The sequence below is a fragment of the Corella eumyota genome, chromosome 4 (genome assembly GCF_963082875.1).
Source record: "Corella eumyota chromosome 4, kaCorEumy4.1, whole genome shotgun sequence".
NCBI classification, from domain to species: Eukaryota; Metazoa; Chordata; class Ascidiacea; order Phlebobranchia; family Corellidae; genus Corella; species Corella eumyota.
Window position 1 is genome coordinate 3,291,325 of NC_137493.1, and position 17,896 is coordinate 3,309,220.

Genomic DNA, 17,896 nt, shown 5'->3' on the forward strand with positions numbered 1-17,896 from the left:
ATGGTCGCAAGCTTGTGCAAAACGTTACACTGCGTGCATGTGTTGTATATTGACTGTCTGAAGAATGCAGTATACTAAAATTATTTAAATTATAACCAGTATAAAATAGTTTTGTAGTGTTTGTTTAAAAAAAAGAAATTTACTCCTTTAAGGCTAGGTGTTATTTTTCTATGGTGACGAAATTATTTTTCAATTTTATCAGTTTGTGTAGAAGCGTAAACCGAAAAACAAAAAAAGCGGTTGTAGCTACCATTTTTTAAATATTGTTGGTGATATTACCTAAATATTGTACAGATTGTTGTTTGGGCTTGTTAGAAGTAAGTTATATAACAACCTTTAGGATAAAACAATTATTAGCTTGTTATAATATGGTCACAACAAATAGTAGTCTGCATTTTTTGTTATAAAGACATGAATAATAAATTAAACATATTGTTTTAATACTTTATTTAATATATAACATCTTTGTGTTTTTAGTTTTTATAAAGACAACTTTTTATTAACAATAGAAAAACTATTTTGGTAAAGCTTGGCTATTTTACTGTAAAAAGAAAATGAGTGATAAAAGACCACTTGATGATGAAAACGATGGTTCATCAAATGACGAAGATGATTACGTTCCTTACATTCCTATTAAACATAGAAGAAAAGAAAAACTTTCAAATATTAAAAGTTTTCTAAAAAGTCGAGGAATCGGAACTCTTTCTCAAGTAAATGATCCAGCAAGTGGAACCGAAACACCAGAGGAAAAGGAAATTGATCCATCATCTTCCACACAGCCTGATGTTGTCCAAATGAACACAGAGGTTAGTTTGCTGGATCAACACAGCACTCTTAAAAAACAAGCTGAAGTGGTCAAGGAAACAGCAAAGGATGCTCAGCTCAAGGAAGAGATCAAAATTTTGGAGTCGGTTTCAGAAGCAAGGGCATTACAATCGGTTCAGGATTTAGCTCAAGGGGTAAAATATGATAAACCTATTAAAACTTCTTGGCGACCCCCTGGGTTTATTCGAAATAGAGAAGAGACCATGAATGATAAAATTCGGTTTAAACTTCGAATAGATGTTGACGGAGATAATGTTCCTGCTCCTATTCGCTCATTTAAAGATATGAAATTTCCAAAATGTATTATAACTGCATTAAAAAAGAAAGGTATTAAATCTCCAACTCCAATTCAAGTTCAGGGTATTCCAGTGGTACTAAGTGGGAGAGACATGATAGGAATTGCATTTACAGGAAGTGGAAAAACTTTAGTATTTACTCTGCCACTTCTAATGTTTTGCTTGGAACAAGAAAAAAAGCTGCAATTTGTTCCAAACGAAGGACCATATGGACTCATTGTTTGCCCATCTCGGGAATTAGCTCGCCAAACACACCAAGTTATGACTTATTTCAGTAAGTTTGCTGAAGCTGGAGGGCTGCCTGCTCTCAGAATTGCTCTTTGTATGGGAGGTTTGCCAATAAAGGAGACCACAGATGTTTTTAAAAGGGGTTGCCACTGTATGATTGCTACACCTGGCCGCCTTATGGACATGCTAAATAAAAAGATCTTTAACTTAGATGTATGTCGATACTTATGTCTCGACGAAGCTGATCGTATGATTGATATGGGGTTTGAGGAAGATGTGAGAACGATATTTTCTTACATTAAAGGACAGCGCCAGACTTTGCTTTTTAGTGCAACTATGCCTAAAAAAATTCAAAACTTTGCTCGTTCTGCTTTGGTCTGTCCAATTACTGTCAATGTTGGGCGTGCTGGTGCTGCTAGCTTAAACATTAAACAAGATGTAGAGTATGTAAAAGACGAAGCAAAGGTTGTCCATTTGTTGGAATGTTTACAAAAAACAGCTCCACCAGTTCTAGTGTTTGCCCAAAAAAAGAACGATGTTGATGACATTCATGAATATTTGTTGTTGAAGGGAGTGGAAGGCGTGGCTGTTCATGGTGGAAAGGACCAAGAAGAAAGAAGTAGAGCAATAGACTTGTTTAGAAAGCGAGAAAAAGACGTGCTTGTCGCCACTGACATTGCCTCTAAAGGTCTTGATTTTGACGAAATCAAACACGTGATTAACTATGACATGCCAGACGATATTGAAAACTATGTTCATAGAATTGGTCGTACAGGAAGATCAGGCAAAAAAGGCATAGCCACTACATTTATAAATAACTCTTGCGAACAATCAATTTTGCTTGACCTTAAGGCTTTATTACTAGAGGCCAGTCAGGTTATACCTCCATTCTTGTTTGATATAGGACCAAACCAAGAAACTATCGAACTGGGTGGGGAACGAGGTTGTTCATACTGTGGTGGTTTGGGTCATAGAATTACAGAATGTCCGAAACTTGAAGCTGTCAGAACTAAACAAATTACTAATATTGGTCGTCAAGATTATTTGGCAAATAATGCTGCAGATTATTAAATCTTTTAAGTGTTACTAAAAACAAAATCTTATTATTTTAAAATGTTTCACCCATTTAATTTAACTAAAGGGGCAATGTATAATAGGCACTGTATAAGAGACCAACATAAACTTTGTGAATTTTCTGAATTCCTTTCTGAATCTGAATTCCTTTTTCTTTTTTATCACAAATAGATTACACTTTTAATTTTATTAAATAGCTAGGTTCACTAACAATGTAATGGAACTGTGATGTCCACTAACTCTCATTCTTCCCTTGCATTAAATGTGGAACCGACAGTGCGATTAAGTCTCACCCACATCGATGGGAATCCCCCGGATCGATTTCCACCCATCGATAAACTAAATCAGGTAAGTTTTATTTGATCTTAAATTTGGGCAATTTTCGGGAAAAGTTTATTTTTATTAGGATATTTATTTTTACTTTAGTTTATTTGAAGTCTGATATTTTATTGTTGTTTGTTTTTGGTTACCGTCGCTGGATTAAAAAATATTTAATGCTCGAAAACACCATTTTGTTGACATTGAGTTACATTCTATTAATCCCAGCTTACCCTAATTCTCCTCAAAAAATGTCCTTTAACTTAAGAAAAAATGTTGACTTGAATTTCAGTAAAGTGTGGTTTTCGAATTTTAATTTTTCCGCAAATGTTTATTTGGTCAAATGACTTTTGGGCATATGGTTAAATACTGTTTTTTTTTAGCGTTTATAAAAAAATCTGAAATATTTAAAATGAAATTTTTTTTGCAGGTACCTCGCACTGTGGGAAGTTTAAAAGTGTTTCCAGATAAAATTAAAGATATGGGGTCAACTTCTACTTCGAAAGGTTTGAAATTTTTCAATCTTAAAAAACATTTTAAAAATCATTAATCTTTAGTTATTCTAATTACATTTTTGATTGTTACAAGATCTGCAAATTTAGGATTTATCTTTGTTTTAAGTAGCTTATACAAATTTAAAGTGCTTAAGAATATTAACATAGTTACAAAGAATATATTTTATTGCATATATTTTTCAGACTGTACAAGTCTACCATCTGTTTCCAAACCCTTGAAATCCACTTCAACGAGTGCTAAACTAACCTCAACAAATCATGCTAATTCTCCCACTAAGGAAGCTTTAAAAGTCGATCATAAGATTTTAAATAAAACTAATTCGGTAAGTAATTTTTTTCTTACAATTTTTTGTAAAATAAAATTACTTTTATTTAAAATTCAACCAGAAAAAAATTATCTGTATATACGTTTTTTTTTCTTAAAAAAGTTTTTTTTTTCTTATTTTAAGGAAAGTGATTTAAAAATTAAACCACAAAATGATTCTGGCAAAAGGGTGACCTCCAGTGGAAGACGTTGTACTAGTTCTTCAAAATCCTACCTAACATTTAAACAATTTCGGTATGTAAAATATTGTTTTTAGTGGTAGTCATTTTTCAATCAAATTTTTGTAGAAAACTTTATAGTAAAAATTGTATGGCAATTCATTTACACATAGTAAATATTTTTAAATAGTTTTTTTCGTTTTTTTGTGTCTAACTTGTTAACTTTAAAATATTTTTTAAATGTTCTTTACTTTAATGGATAGATTTATGGAAAACATATTTTATTTTTTGCTCAAATTCAAGTACTTGCTGGTCTCAAAATGACTAAATTAGTGCAATTAAATAATCCATCATTATTGAGAATTTGCACAAGTGGGATACTGACTACGTGGCTATCATATATCATAACATATATAGTCTATAATATGGGATTTTTGTTTTTTATTTTTAGTGGAGAAGTTGAAAAATGGAACAAAACCAAAAAAATTTCAAGTTTACAAGAATTTTACCGAACAACCTTTGACAACTTTAAAACATTAAACGAAATTTTCAAGAAACCAAGGTTTTTATTTATTCTTTTTAAAAAATTTATAAAATATTTCCTAATATTTTAAACTACGTCAGACTTTTCATTACTGTTATGTTAATAATTACCTTTTTTCCTAGAACAAAATCAGCTTCAAGCAATTTAAACCAAGAACCGAATATACAACAAAAATATGTTGGAGCTGTATACGAAAATTTAATGACATTGGTAGGTGTTATGTTTGTTATTTGGTTTTATAAACTTTTTCCATTAAAATTATTTTTAAATATGCTTTTTTTTTAGAACCAAGAAACTCAGAAACTTGTTCTAAAAGGAGTTATTAATTGTCTTTTAAATGAATGGAAGGGGTGAGTTGTATAACATATTTATTTTTGGAGTAGCTTATTTTTAAGTGTAATTTTTTAATACTCTAGCATGTAATTTACACATTATTTTAATATGACTAATACTATAAACAAAGCTAATTTACATTAAAAGATCATTTTATAAAATATATATATACATCAACCTAATCAGCAGACAATAAATTTTCCCTTTATTAATATTTAATGTCTGTATCAAGAATCGGTCTAAAACCAATTGTTTTAAAAATAAATTCAAAGAATTAAAAGTGAAGGGGATCTACGTGCCTATTTCATCCTTCTACAAAATCCAATGTTCAGTCAAGTAGACACTTATGTGGCTTATGCTCATCTCTTAAGGCAACTTGCTACATTAAGGGAGAACGATCAAAACACTCTGATCCACTGGTTCAGAAGGCAAGTATTTAAACTTAATCTTTAAATTTGCTACATTTAATACTTTCAAGTCTTTGGGTATTTATGTAATTGCATATAGGATTTATTTTTTTTCTTTGTTTTAAATAAGATTAAAGATATTTAATTTATTGTGTTATGGTCTTCATTTTTTTTATTGTCACAACTTTCAAGTAATACAAAATAATTTACCCACGCAACCCAGATAGCAGTTTTATATATTTTATAAGTCTATGAATTGGACATTAGTAATATTTAAATCTGTATAATGTTTACCAAGCTTTAATATGTTTAAATACTTATTGCTGGACAAAATTAAAATGAGTTTTGTCTCTAATTTATATTCAAATTTTTTAGACTTTCAACTCCTCGTTTTCGTCCTTTAATTGAGCGAATTCATCAATTTGTTACTTGCCGTTTATTCCCCGGTCAGTCTAGTAGTTTACCACCAATGTCAAACTGTGGTTGGTGGATTCCATCGGCTGTGAAAGTTTTAGATATTCTAAGTAAGTCTTTTGGTATCCTGTTTTATAAATACCTTTTTTTAAACTCTCTTTTTATACTAATGTTAAAAATATTTAGTTTTGAATGGACTAGTTAAAACCAGTGTCACAATTTTTTTTTTTAGATAAAGATGTAAATTTAGATGTATGGTTCACTAATTTTTAAATAAATAACTTAATCATAAAACATTTTTTATTTAAGATAAGTCAAATAATTTGATGATGCCAAGATTAGTTTCATTTCGTGAGTTTTACAACAGCACATTGGACCACATTGATGTGATGGCAGAGTATAGGCAATGGGAAAATCCTGCACATTCAGGGTAACATAGGACATTTCAATTTACTGTTTGAATATCTATAAATAATATTTTTTTGTATAATTTAAATTGTTTTTTTTTAGATTTAATTTTTGTCAATTTCCCTTTATCTGGAGTTTGATTGCGAAGCGCAAAATATTAAGACAAGATCAGGAAAGACAAATGGTTAGATGTGCTCGTAGTGAGTTGGTTGCATCCATTCAAAGGTAAAATTAGTGAAAAAAAATCTACTACATGACTTCTATTTAACAATTACACACAAAACTTGTTAAAATTGTGAAATTTATTAATTTCTTTTGTTGATTGCCTGCCTTACAGGCTGTGTTTTAATTGTCATAACATGATCTCATTTTGCATTTAATATATTCATGCCCATATTAATATACCTATGCACCACAAACATTAGTTTTTTTATTGCCAAGGTCTATAAATTGGACATATATATACCACGAACCTTTATTTTATATAAAATGCATGTTTATAATTTAAAATTATTTGTCTAGACGCCCTGCAAGAGCACCCAGTGTAAATCAACTTTTTCTCAACATCACAGTTCGTCGACAACATCTCCTACAAGACTCTCTAGAACAAATATACGGGTTCGCTTTCAATAAATATTTATTATTAGTTTTTCTGCCAGGATGTGGGCCAATTTTATATAAATTATTCAATTTTTAACAATTCATTTTAATTTAGTTTATGAATTATTCATCAGTTTTGTTTGATAATAAAAATTTTTTACAGGAATCGTACGCAACTTAAAAAGAAATTACGGGTTGAATTTGTAGGGGAACCAGGTTATGATATGGGAGGACTTACTAAAGAATGGTTTATTCTTTTATTAAGAAAGGTAATTGAACAACACTGTAGTATTTAAATTGTTATTTGTTGTTTCCACAAGACTGATTATATTTCATAACAGCCCTTGTTGATGTGCTTTTTTAAAAAAATTTTCTAAAAATACTTATTTGTAATTAAAAAATTTTAAAAAATATATAGCCTGTAGTATTTAAAAAAAAATAAACTTACAAATAATTTATTTTTTAAGGTGCTATCCCCTGACTACAATACTTTCACCTACAACCAAACATCTCACTGTTATTGGTTTGCTGAAAGCACCACAGAAGATTCTTCAGATTTGTTTCTGGTTGGAGTCGTATCCTTTACTTTATTAAATTTAAGCATCTCTTAGTGTATAGTCAACTGTTTTAAAATTAATTTCAGTTATACAAGCAGGTATTATAAACAGCCCTCAGTCAACATTTTATTTGTCGTAATATGGTCACAACTCTTGACTAAAATTTGCCTGAAGTAGTTTTTACCCCTGTTCACCAAACGACAGTTTTATTTATTTTGTTGGCCTATAAATTGGACACACTTATACATTTATTTTTCCTTCTTTAAGCTTTTTAACATGTGTAAATTGTTTGTAAAAATGTAACTATATGTCAAGAAAAATTGCATTTTTATTTTTAATTAGTTTTATATAGTAAGTAAAATAATTATCAAATTTTTTTTAATTTTTAAAAAAGTTGTTGCCCTTGACTTGCATTTTTTCTAAATAAAGCTTATGGGCTTAGCTGTGTACAACTGTATTACACTGGATATAAGGCTTCCAATGGTTTGCTACAGAAAATTACTCTCATGTTCGCCCGGCAATTCAAAAGCATCTTCCCCACCTGTTGGAGTGATTTCAGTTACATTGGAGGATTATAGAAACGTGGATCCTGTAAGTATTGCATTAAACCAAACTTTTAATAACTTAGACTTTACTTTGATATGTATACTCAAATTCTGCAATTTTATTGTATTATAATACGTAGATTGCCCGTCCTACAGACTGTATTGTAATTGTCATAATATGGTTGCAACTCACAACTAATATTTACCTATGATAAATTACACATGCATCAATATTAGCATTTTTTTCATTTTAAAGCGCTTAAATTAGACATATCATATGCTAAGCTACATTAAATACAGATAATTGTTAATAGTATGGTAGAACTGTCAAGGCATCAGACTTTGGGCCGAAAGGTTTTAGGTTATAGCCTCACCGAAGCTAAAGTATTCGCTCTTAAACCTGGATTTTATGAATAGCTTCAAAACATGTCACAACTTTACACCCTTTCCCCCCAAAAAAAACTATAAGGAGGGCTATAGAGAAAGTTTTAAAAAAATTAATCCTCAAATTAATATTTAGGAAATGACTCATGGTTTGGAGGAACTATTAAATTATGAGGGTAACGTGGAAGAAGACATGGATCTCACTTTTGACCTTCAGCAAGAAGACTTTGGAGTTCTCCGAAGCATCTTGTTAAAGTCTGGAGGAGACAAGATTCCCGTAACTAACGCCAACAGAAAGGAATATGTGCAAGCTGTGATCAACTATAAACTTAATAAAGGAGTTTATAGGTAGGTTCATTTAGGTTTTAATTTTAATTTTTTCGTTTTTAAATTATTATTATTTTATCTCACTTGAATTTTATTGTGTTCTAGGCAATTTCTGGCATTCTACCATGGTTTTTACACTGTATGTTGTTCAAATGCATTAACCTTTTTATGTCCCGAAGAACTTGAAACTCTGGTTTGTGGGAACTCAGGTTTTGATATAAGAAATTTGAAGAAGTACACAACTTACCAGGTTAGCATTTGGTTTAGAATAATAAAGATTTGTTAATTTATTTGAAGGGTAAATGGTATGGAGTACATTAAACTGCGCCTAAAAGAAAATAAAAAGATAAAAGGGGCAATATCTGTTTCTTAATACTTCAACTAGTACATTTCTCAGGAAATTGTTTTTTGTAGATAAAGGATTTATCATAAATTTAATATCAATGGGTTTTAATACATGAACCTATATGTTTTATTCAGGGATATGTCAACAATGATCCAACAATCTTACATTTTTGGGACACCCTTCTTTCCTTGTCCCGAGATCTTCAGAAGCGGTTTCTTCACTTTTGTACGGGTAGTGATAGAGTACCAGTGGGGGGTATGCAGGAGCTCAACTTTAAAGTGATAAGAGCTCCGGTACCTCAAAACATGTAAGTGAAAAGATCAATAAAGATCTGCAAAGTTGCAAAATAAACAAAGTTAAAAAATTGTTAAAAAAATTCTTCCATTTATTAAAAATTTTCTACTGTACACTTTTTTATATATATCTTTTTTCTCGATGTAAGAAGGTCAACTTTACGACCTGCATAAAAGTAACATCAGTTACCCCGACTCAATTTCGAGTTGCTTTTGGCAGTTTGGGATATTATAGATGAATATTGCCTATTAATTAAACTGCTGATTTAGGGTCGGCTCAGCAGGAGTTCACATCGTTCATACGCCTTACTCAAGGGCACTACAGCATGGCAGCTTTGGGAATCGAACTAAGGACCTCGTGTGGTGTAGAAAGTGTTCTGAACACTACACCACGCTGCCGGTAACTTTAACTAACAGTCATTATTTTTTTGTGAGTATTAACATTTATCTCCTGATGTTTCAGGTTACCTATGGCCCATACATGTTTTAATCAACTCATGCTGCCCCCTTATGGCAGTCGCCAACAACTTGAAAGCAAATTAGTTATCGCGATAAGTAATGCAGAGGGGTTTGGATTGGAGTAATTTGATAAAAATTTATTTTTGTTGTCACTGTTCATAAAAAAACTCTTTTTTTTATTCCTATTTTATTTGGGGTACATACCATTTGTTTAAAACAACTTTTAGTCATAAAACTTGGTGCTGTGATATATTTTTTGTACTATTTCTGTAATTTTTTTATGTGACAAGTGCGTATTTTTTGTTACGCGTGCAATTTTTTAGTTTTTATATTGTAAATATTTAGGTTTGCACCATCAATATTAAATTTATTCATAACTTGTTCATTTCACCATGAAACTAAATACGCTATACATTTTAAACTAAATATCCTGTTTTATTTTTTGTAACCACATTTTGGGTAAATTTGGTGTTTTATATTAAAGTTTTGTATATTGGTGCATTTTTATTTTTGTTTTAAATTTTAATTAACTTGGCATCAGAAACTAATTCATTTTGCACTATTTGTATGCAAAATTTCCCCTTTTTTAGTTTTTAAATAAAGAAAAAGAAAATACACTGTAGGCTTTTAATTACGTACTCCCAATTTCTCAATTTATATAATTACTGGGCTGTAGAATTTTGTGCACTTTTAACCTGTTATAATTGTTGTCTCTTATTTTTTATTTGTTTATAGTATTAATGGGTGCTAGATTTGTATAGAACTTTAACGCTAATTTTCATGAAGTGCTTATCTAGATATACGATATGGCAATTGATAATCTTATTACCTAAACTCTATGTTGTTTATTATATTTCAATTTCTTGTACTTTTTGTTATAAGCCAGAACATTCCCTTTGTAAAGAAAATAAATTTTGTGTGCAACATTGTTTGTGCTTATCAAACACTTTGTATTTTGTACAAAAATATAATTTTCTAAATTTAACACATCAAATAAAACAGGCCTAACTCTAAAACTAGGTTTATTTAACTTAGGCCTATTTAAAACTCAAAACATTTATTGTACAAAAACAAGATTAAAAATTTTAATATTAATGTATTTAATACATAAACATAATGTTAAAAAGTTACCGTAAGTCCTACAAAAACACTTCTGTTAAAAGACAGTACAATTGGTGTCCCTAAAATGTATATTACTCTAATAGGCCTATTACACTCCTGCTTGTCCTAGCTTTACATGGTTATACTATTTTTTTCATTTCCCTTTAAGGGGATAGGTTTTTGATATTTTTGTTGGATAAGGGTGTGCGATTGCCGGTTGAAACGTGTTTGAGCTATCTGTAAACTCTTGGCCTAAGGGCAGATAGAATGACATTGGTGAGGCTCAAACCTAAAACTTTTCTGCTCGTGGTTCGTCGCGACGCCACTCTACCTGACTGGGGTCATCCTATTTGCCTTGAATTAGAGTATTAGCGGTCAAGTAGGATCAGTGGTGGTATTTGGTAATGATGGTAATGATGGTAATAGCTATATTAACATGCTTTAAAATGTAAATCATTAAATTTATTTTGCAATCCTATTCTACTATTAAATTTTTTTAACGGCATTAATGCGTAACCAACCTATACAAAAAAATTATGACGAAATGTTATGACTATTTCTCACGTGATAAATGACGTCATTAAGTTATGTTGTGATTGTTTATAGTTAGGCTATTGGTTGAATTTGACTAAGTTTGTAAAGTAAATTAGTTTGTAAAAGTAAAAAGTAAGAAAATTGTGAGTAAATATACCTGGATAGTCGTACATTAAGATGAGTAACAATTCAGAAGATTGTACCTTATTTAAGGGGGATGCCCATAAATGTGTAAGTTCAATTTATTTTCAAAATTTAACATAACACTTTTACTATTTTTGGTGTCAGTTGTTCACAATTAGGCAGTTATTTTATAGGTGTTTGTGCCAGAATATCTGGTACACAATAAAATAAAATTTTATTTTGTCAACAATACAAAATACAGCATAAAACATAAGTTAAACTTGTCACTAAAGACAGTATAGTTAAATATCTGTTTGACAGACTAAACGCCTAAATAGTTAACCATTTTTTTGTTTAGAATGTTATTGTATCCTTAAAAAGAGCGACAGCAACATTTTCATTAGTTGGTTGGTAAGTATAATGTATAATAAGTCGTAGAATACCATAACTGTTTAATATATTTATATGATTAAAAAATTAATTCTATTTTTTACAGCGTTTTCATGATATTGACAATATGGCTTTTTCGGAAATACAACGTTTTGGCACAAAGATTGATCTTGTATCTAAGTATTGCTGCCATGTTTGATGCAATTGGTTATTTAATGGGAAAAATGTTAAAAGATGGACCAGTCTGTGATTTTGAAGCATGGTGGCTGACATTTTTTGGTAAGTACTTTTTTAGTAGTATTATCTGATTATTGACCTGTGGATAAAAAATACAGTTTAAGCCAAAAGTTTAAATCATAGTGATCTATTTGCCTATTAGCTTTAAAGTTTTAACGGTAATTTTAAAGTCTACTATATGGAATTTAAACTGGCAGTGTGGTGTAACTGCAAAAATGCTTGGTTCCCCTAAATGTCTACATGAGGTCCTGTGTCTGATCCTTATGCTTCTGCTTCTATGTTGTAACACTCTCAAATAAGGCATCCAATAAAGACTGAATCCCTGTCGAGCTTAAAACCAATTAGTAGGTTAATTTTGGAAAAATTGTGATCAAAAATATCCTAAACTGCTTAAGCCAACTTAAGACTGGGTCGGGATAACAAGTTTTACACCATGTTTAGACCATTAAGGCAGCCTTTTACATAAGGAATAAAGCAATTAAAAATATTGTATAAAATAATCGTTAAACATGCTTTTTGCAAAAAAAGTAAAATAATTCAATATTTTAAATTTTTTAGTGCCTTTAATTTTTTACTTTGCTCAGTGTTCAATAAATAATTAAATATGTTTTAGACTGGACTGTGTTAATGTGGGTAGCCTGTATCACATACAACTTATATCAGAATGTGATAAGGCAAAGAAGAACTGAATCAAAAGAGAAATATTTTCATATTGTTTGTTGGTTTTTTCCTCTCGTTGTTAGTTTACTTCCATTGATTGGGGATAACTATGGCCCAGCTGGTGCTTGGTGGTAAGTGAAATTTATTTACAATTAATTTATTTTTAATTTGTACTGTTAGCATCTTAAATCTGATGTTTAAAATATTTTAACGCATTTTTTTTGTACCACAATTTTCAAAATGATTTGTTTTTAATTTTTTGTTTTATTTGTAGTTGGATTAAACACTCTTCAACAGCGTGGAGATTTGTAATGTAAGTTTAATTTTTTCTTTTAGTTTAACAATTTTTATATATAGAAAAAATTTGCTATCATTTAGTTGGTTCCTTGGGTAAGTTGCTATGAATGATATAAGCTACTGCTAAGGCTAAACCAAACAGGTTAGAGTGGTCTAAACACTTGGCCTCACAACGTAAGACCCTGTGTTCAATTTTCACCACCTTTATGCTGTAGCGCCCTTAAATAAGGCGCTTTTAAAGGGCTGAGCCAGCATTTATTCAGAAATTTCGATGGCAATTTAGAATATCCTAAACTTCCAAAGGCAACTCAAGACTGGGTCTGGGTAACTGATGCTACTTAATGTTTAGTTTATAAAGTCTACCTTTTTACTTTAATGACAAATAAATACAAAAAAAACTTGCAATAGCACATTAAATTTTTTTTGTATTTGTTATTTTATGATTTTGTGTATTTATTTTTTTAAATTTTGTTTTACTTTACAGCTGGTATGTTCCGCTGTTTATCATTATTATCGGAATGTTCGGGGTTTATGCCTATATTATTTACTTCTTGAAAAAAAAGATGGCATCCTGGCAGGGAAATTACGACCCAGACGCTGAACATACGAACAAATCCATTAAAGACGATATTAAAATTTTACAAGCATATCCTTTCGTATATTTGGTTCTTTCCATATTTCCACTTATTTTAAGGTTAAAAGGTTTAAACTTATTTTTTTAATAAACCTTATTTTTTTGTTTATTTTCAATAATCCACAGCATGGTGTAGTGGGCAGTACACTTGTCTTTACTATATGGTGTCCTTGGTTTAATGCCCTTGTGCTGTAGTGCCCTAGAGTAAGGTGCTTTAAACGATATAAACTTCTACTAATCCAACACTTAATCAGCAGCTTATAACTAGCTGGCAAAAAAATCTCAAACTGCCAAAGGCAACTCGAGACTGGGTCAGGGTAACTGACGTTACTTAACGTTTAGTCGTGAAGTTGACCTTCCAACATCGAGGATAATTTAAAATAAAAAATAACAAAGTTTAGTATAGTAAAATAAACCAAATTTTGTATTTTGATTTTTTTTACTAATTCCAAATCTTGATTTTCAGGATACACAATGCATTTACTGATGAGGGTGATGATGTTTATGCTTTATGGATATTAACGGTTCTCACTGCTCCTTTACAAGGTGCAGTAAATGCAGTTATTTTTGGACTTGATCCTGAAACCAGAAGTAAACTGTCATGGACTCAAATACAGGTAATTATCTATGCAGACAATTTCATTTTTATTTTGTATGATAATGATAAGAGCAAGTAAGTACATGATAAAATGAAGTTCAAGCTTGTTTTTTCAGGGATAAATAAATATAGAAAATAACAATTAGGTTTTTAAATTTTTTTGTAATTTTTTTACTTTCCTATTCAAAGTTTCAATTAAATATTAATCATTAGAGTTAACATTATTTATGAGTCATATACTTGTTACACCTACCTCCAATCAGTTACTTTAATTTAAATGACATAATTTATATAAGATGCTCAGCGGAAATGTAATCAATTATTATTACTAGATAGATTACTTGGCTCAGTTGTAAAAAATGTTCTTATATATAATGCTACCTTTAATTTAAAATACTCTATTTCTAAAATACGTATAACTGCTATTATTTTTTTTATTGCTTCACACATTTTTTGCTATTGTCACTACCCTTGTTTGCCCCAACTGTATAAAAGCGTGACCTATTATTACGTTACCTCACTCTGTAATAGTGAAAAATGGTAATATCGGAATTTGGGATGTATCACGTAGATTGGCACATATATATTTTGCAGTTTTTTGAATGCTTTCTGCTAAAATTTATCAATTATGTAACTTAACTGGATTGTGTAACAATCAATGCAGTATTTTGAAACTTATACAGCTTTTTGCTTGACTGTCAAGTCTATCTTGTCTGGAAGATAAAAAATATTTTTGTATTCTTTAAAGTTGGCTTGGGCAAGTCGCTCGGAGTCTTCCGCCATTCGAGAATACCCGACAGTTTCTGGTGGCGAAAATTTCAGCCACACTAACACAATGGACTCCGATGTCAGCAGACGACATTCTTCAACTAACGAACGACCTTACGGGTCTTTTAACCTTGATTAACAAAACGAAGCTCAATAAATTTGCACTAGCTCTGTAATAAGCTTACTTATACTCAAGGGTTGACATTTTTTGTTGTATTGTAATATAAGATCTTGAATATTTTTCAGTATTTCACATTTAATATTAATTAATAGGAATATCAATGTAGCACCATGCGAAATGGGCCGGTGTGAAGTGTTAAAATTCTGTTAAGCGTTTGATTAATAATTCGTTTAAAATATCAAATATCGAATTTTTTAAGTTCACGTAATTAACAAATAATATTTATTGCGCTTTATTCAAAAAAAAATTACTGAAATTAAATTATTATATTTTTCTAATTTGCAATGTTTCCAAATATTATTGCTATTATTAAATAGCCGCTGCAATTGACTAACAAACAAAAATGCAAACTTTTAATAAAACACTTTTTCTTTAATGTTTTATTTAAATTTTATTATATATATGTATTTTTATGTGTTTATTTAAAAATCAATATATAAGACTTTTAATACTATGTAGAGAAATTATGTATACATTATGTATTATAAATAAATGCAATATATAAAGTTGTTTTAACAGTCAAGTATATATATTTAAATAAGCATGTATTCTTAAGCTAGACGCGTAGAGAACAAATGTTTAATTATTTTATATTAAAGTTAACTATGTGACAATAGAAATCCAGGTATCTATACAAATATGCAAATTCACTAAGGCAAGTTGTGGTTTTTACAATATTTCCAGTTTTATACATTCTTGCATTTTGCAATATCTTCTTTTCGTAGATTCGGTATAACCTTCATTAACTCGTTGATACCTTCTGCCATAGAAATCTCGGATTTGTAGCCAAGCGAACGGATTTTCTGGTAAGAAACAGCGTAATCTCGTTTGTCCATATCAGTACCACTGTTTGATTCTGTGATATGACAACCTTCTACGTTGGATTCAATCATTTTTGCAACTTGAATTTTAGTCATATTCATTGATTCGTCTCCAACGTTGTAAGCCTGGCCACTCATTGAGCTAAATACAAGAAGTAAGTTAAGCTAAAAAAATTTTAGAAAAAGCTTTAGAATTTAAACTGTATAAACAGTTTGATATTATCATAAAAAAGACGTTAGTTTAATTTGGATTACCTTTATTTAGTGAACAGATTTTCCTATTTTAAAAGTGATTTTAAAATGTTATAATCAGACTTAATCCAGATTAAAGTTTGGAATTTTGAGTTCCTGTTTTTCAAGAGTGTTAATTATCTTACTTGTAGTGCTGTAGGGCAAATATAAATGCCTTTGCCGCGTCACGAACGTGTAAAAATGTTCGTCGAAATCCGCCTTCGTACAAGTCAAAAGTTTTCATCGAAACAGCTTTGGAAGTTAAGTCGTTCACCAACAAATCGAGACGAAGTCGTGGCGAAACCTGTTTTTAAGTAAACCAAGTTGTATTACAGGCTTCATAACTCTATATAACACGTACTTGAATGAATAACTACAACTTTTTCTATTGAATTACATTTAGGCATCAGAGATTTTAGTATAAAAAATTATATAAAAGATCACTTACGCCAAACACAGTAGCTAGCCTTAGGCCGACGCCACCCTTTTCTCTAACAATCTTCTCACCCAGTGCTTTTGTTTCTCCATAGAGAGTGATTGGACTTATGGGCGTTTCTTCGGTACAAGTCCCACTAACCGCACCATAGCACGACCCTATATTTAGAAATATAAACGTAAGGTTAGGCAATCACAAATGTTAAAATACCAGTATTTAAAATTTACGTGGGCGTTATGACGTCACATAATTGTATCACCTTTTCCGTTTAAGCCTGTTACTTACCGGTCGAAGCATAAATAATGCGCTGGTTACTGGTAGCGTCAACCACGTTTCTAGTTCCTTCTACGTTTACGGATTTTGCCATTTCGGGGTCTTTAGTACAGGCTGGATAGCCGACAATTGCTGCAAGATGTATTACCGCATCGCAATCTTTCATGGCCTATTAGAAAGAAATTAATATCATGCACTCAGCATTGTAATTGCTTTAATTTTTGGAAAGCTAAACTCAAATTATTGAAAACATAAGAATTCTTTGTTTATGTCTAATTTAACCTGTTGCTTAAATTTTTTTGCCTTTGATATTAATTCGTTTAATTACAAATAAAATATTGTTTATAACTAACCGCATTAAGATTTTTTTGGTCCAAAACATCTCCATTGATCAAAGTTAGGTTTGGGTTGTGTACTACAGAGTTAAGTGGAAAGACACCCCAACTAAATAAAAAAATATTTTTAACATTAAAATAAGTGTAATTAATTGTTATACCTTTTTACTTAATATCATAAAGTCAATATTGCTTTTAAAATGTAGTTAGTTTGGGTAATGTAACAATATTGGACTGTCGTTATCTATTGTTTAAATAGTGTTCTTATAAAACGTTATAGTTTCATTCCGCGGTTAGTTCGGGGCGTTTTTCTTATCAACCCTGTCACCTTGCCTGGCTTACTTCGTATAACTTTTCAGTGTTTAGCTAGATGTTTTGTTTAAGTGTGTTTTATTAGATTAATTGTTTTTTGTAAATAACTTGTACTTATATTTTGATTCTATTTGAATAAGATTACTGTAATATTAGTTAAAACCATTAATAAAAACTTGGATTGTAAACAACCATTTGTTACAGTAACAATGACATGATTTAAACCACCAGTTTTTTTCTAGTTGCCCATTTCTATCAAAATATTGTTTATATGTTCGGTCCAATAAAACTTAGATATGAGTAAAAATCAACTTACTTGAAAAGGTCGTAGACTACGACTTTGTAACCTTCATGTAAAAGCATTGGCACTATTGTTGAACCCAAATACCCGGCTCCACCGGTCACCAAAACTTTTTTGATGTTTTCGTCATCTCTGTGTATTTGTTGAATTCCTGGATTCATTATGTCTGGTTTTTAAAGGCAACTTAAATAAATTAAAAACTTATAAATATCTTATAATCTATTACACGTAACGAATTAAGGTTAATATTGTACAAGTGAAAACCCTCGATTTTTTTAAACTTTTTTGATCATTATTTTATTTAAAAT

The 17,896-nt window shown here is 30.4% G+C and overlaps 4 protein-coding genes across 4 annotated transcripts; 3 read left to right on the top strand and 1 right to left on the bottom strand.

Moving 5' to 3' along the window:
* The first annotated feature begins 482 nt into the window (after positions 1–482).
* On the top strand, positions 483–2,423 carry LOC145749418 (ATP-dependent RNA helicase abstrakt-like). The gene has a single exon (XM_082565179.1). The coding sequence runs from the start codon at positions 555–557 to the stop codon at positions 2,418–2,420; it is 1,866 nt and encodes a 621-aa protein (XP_082421305.1). The 5' UTR covers positions 483–554; the 3' UTR covers positions 2,421–2,423.
* Positions 2,424–2,637: 214 nt separating this feature from the next.
* Positions 2,638–10,256, top strand: LOC145749417 (putative E3 ubiquitin-protein ligase HECTD2). The gene is made up of 19 exons (XM_082565178.1): positions 2,638–2,771; positions 3,172–3,247; positions 3,440–3,579; positions 3,706–3,815; positions 4,191–4,301; positions 4,406–4,493; positions 4,569–4,633; positions 4,889–5,044; positions 5,399–5,547; positions 5,747–5,867; positions 5,948–6,070; positions 6,368–6,463; positions 6,609–6,714; positions 6,913–7,020; positions 7,432–7,593; positions 8,068–8,279; positions 8,364–8,508; positions 8,739–8,911; positions 9,361–10,256. Exons 1-19 carry the CDS (start codon positions 2,652–2,654, stop codon positions 9,479–9,481), a joined length of 2,382 nt encoding a protein of 793 aa, XP_082421304.1. The 5' UTR covers positions 2,638–2,651; the 3' UTR covers positions 9,482–10,256.
* An 801-nt stretch (positions 10,257–11,057) lies between these two features.
* On the top strand, positions 11,058–15,357 carry LOC145751628 (cyclic AMP receptor-like protein A). Its single transcript, XM_082567814.1, has 8 exons — positions 11,058–11,222; positions 11,473–11,525; positions 11,611–11,783; positions 12,355–12,532; positions 12,676–12,714; positions 13,183–13,392; positions 13,799–13,949; positions 14,679–15,357. Exons 1-8 carry the CDS (start codon positions 11,169–11,171, stop codon positions 14,835–14,837), a joined length of 1,017 nt encoding a protein of 338 aa, XP_082423940.1. The 5' UTR covers positions 11,058–11,168; the 3' UTR covers positions 14,838–15,357.
* Positions 15,264–17,803, bottom strand: LOC145751629 (GDP-D-glycero-alpha-D-manno-heptose dehydrogenase-like). Its single transcript, XM_082567815.1, has 6 exons — positions 17,604–17,803; positions 16,994–17,084; positions 16,653–16,809; positions 16,380–16,525; positions 16,078–16,235; positions 15,264–15,842 (listed from the first exon to the last, which is right to left on the bottom strand). Exons 1-6 carry the CDS (start codon positions 17,747–17,749, stop codon positions 15,566–15,568), a joined length of 975 nt encoding a protein of 324 aa, XP_082423941.1. The 5' UTR covers positions 17,750–17,803; the 3' UTR covers positions 15,264–15,565.
* Positions 17,804–17,896: the final 93 nt, after the last annotated feature.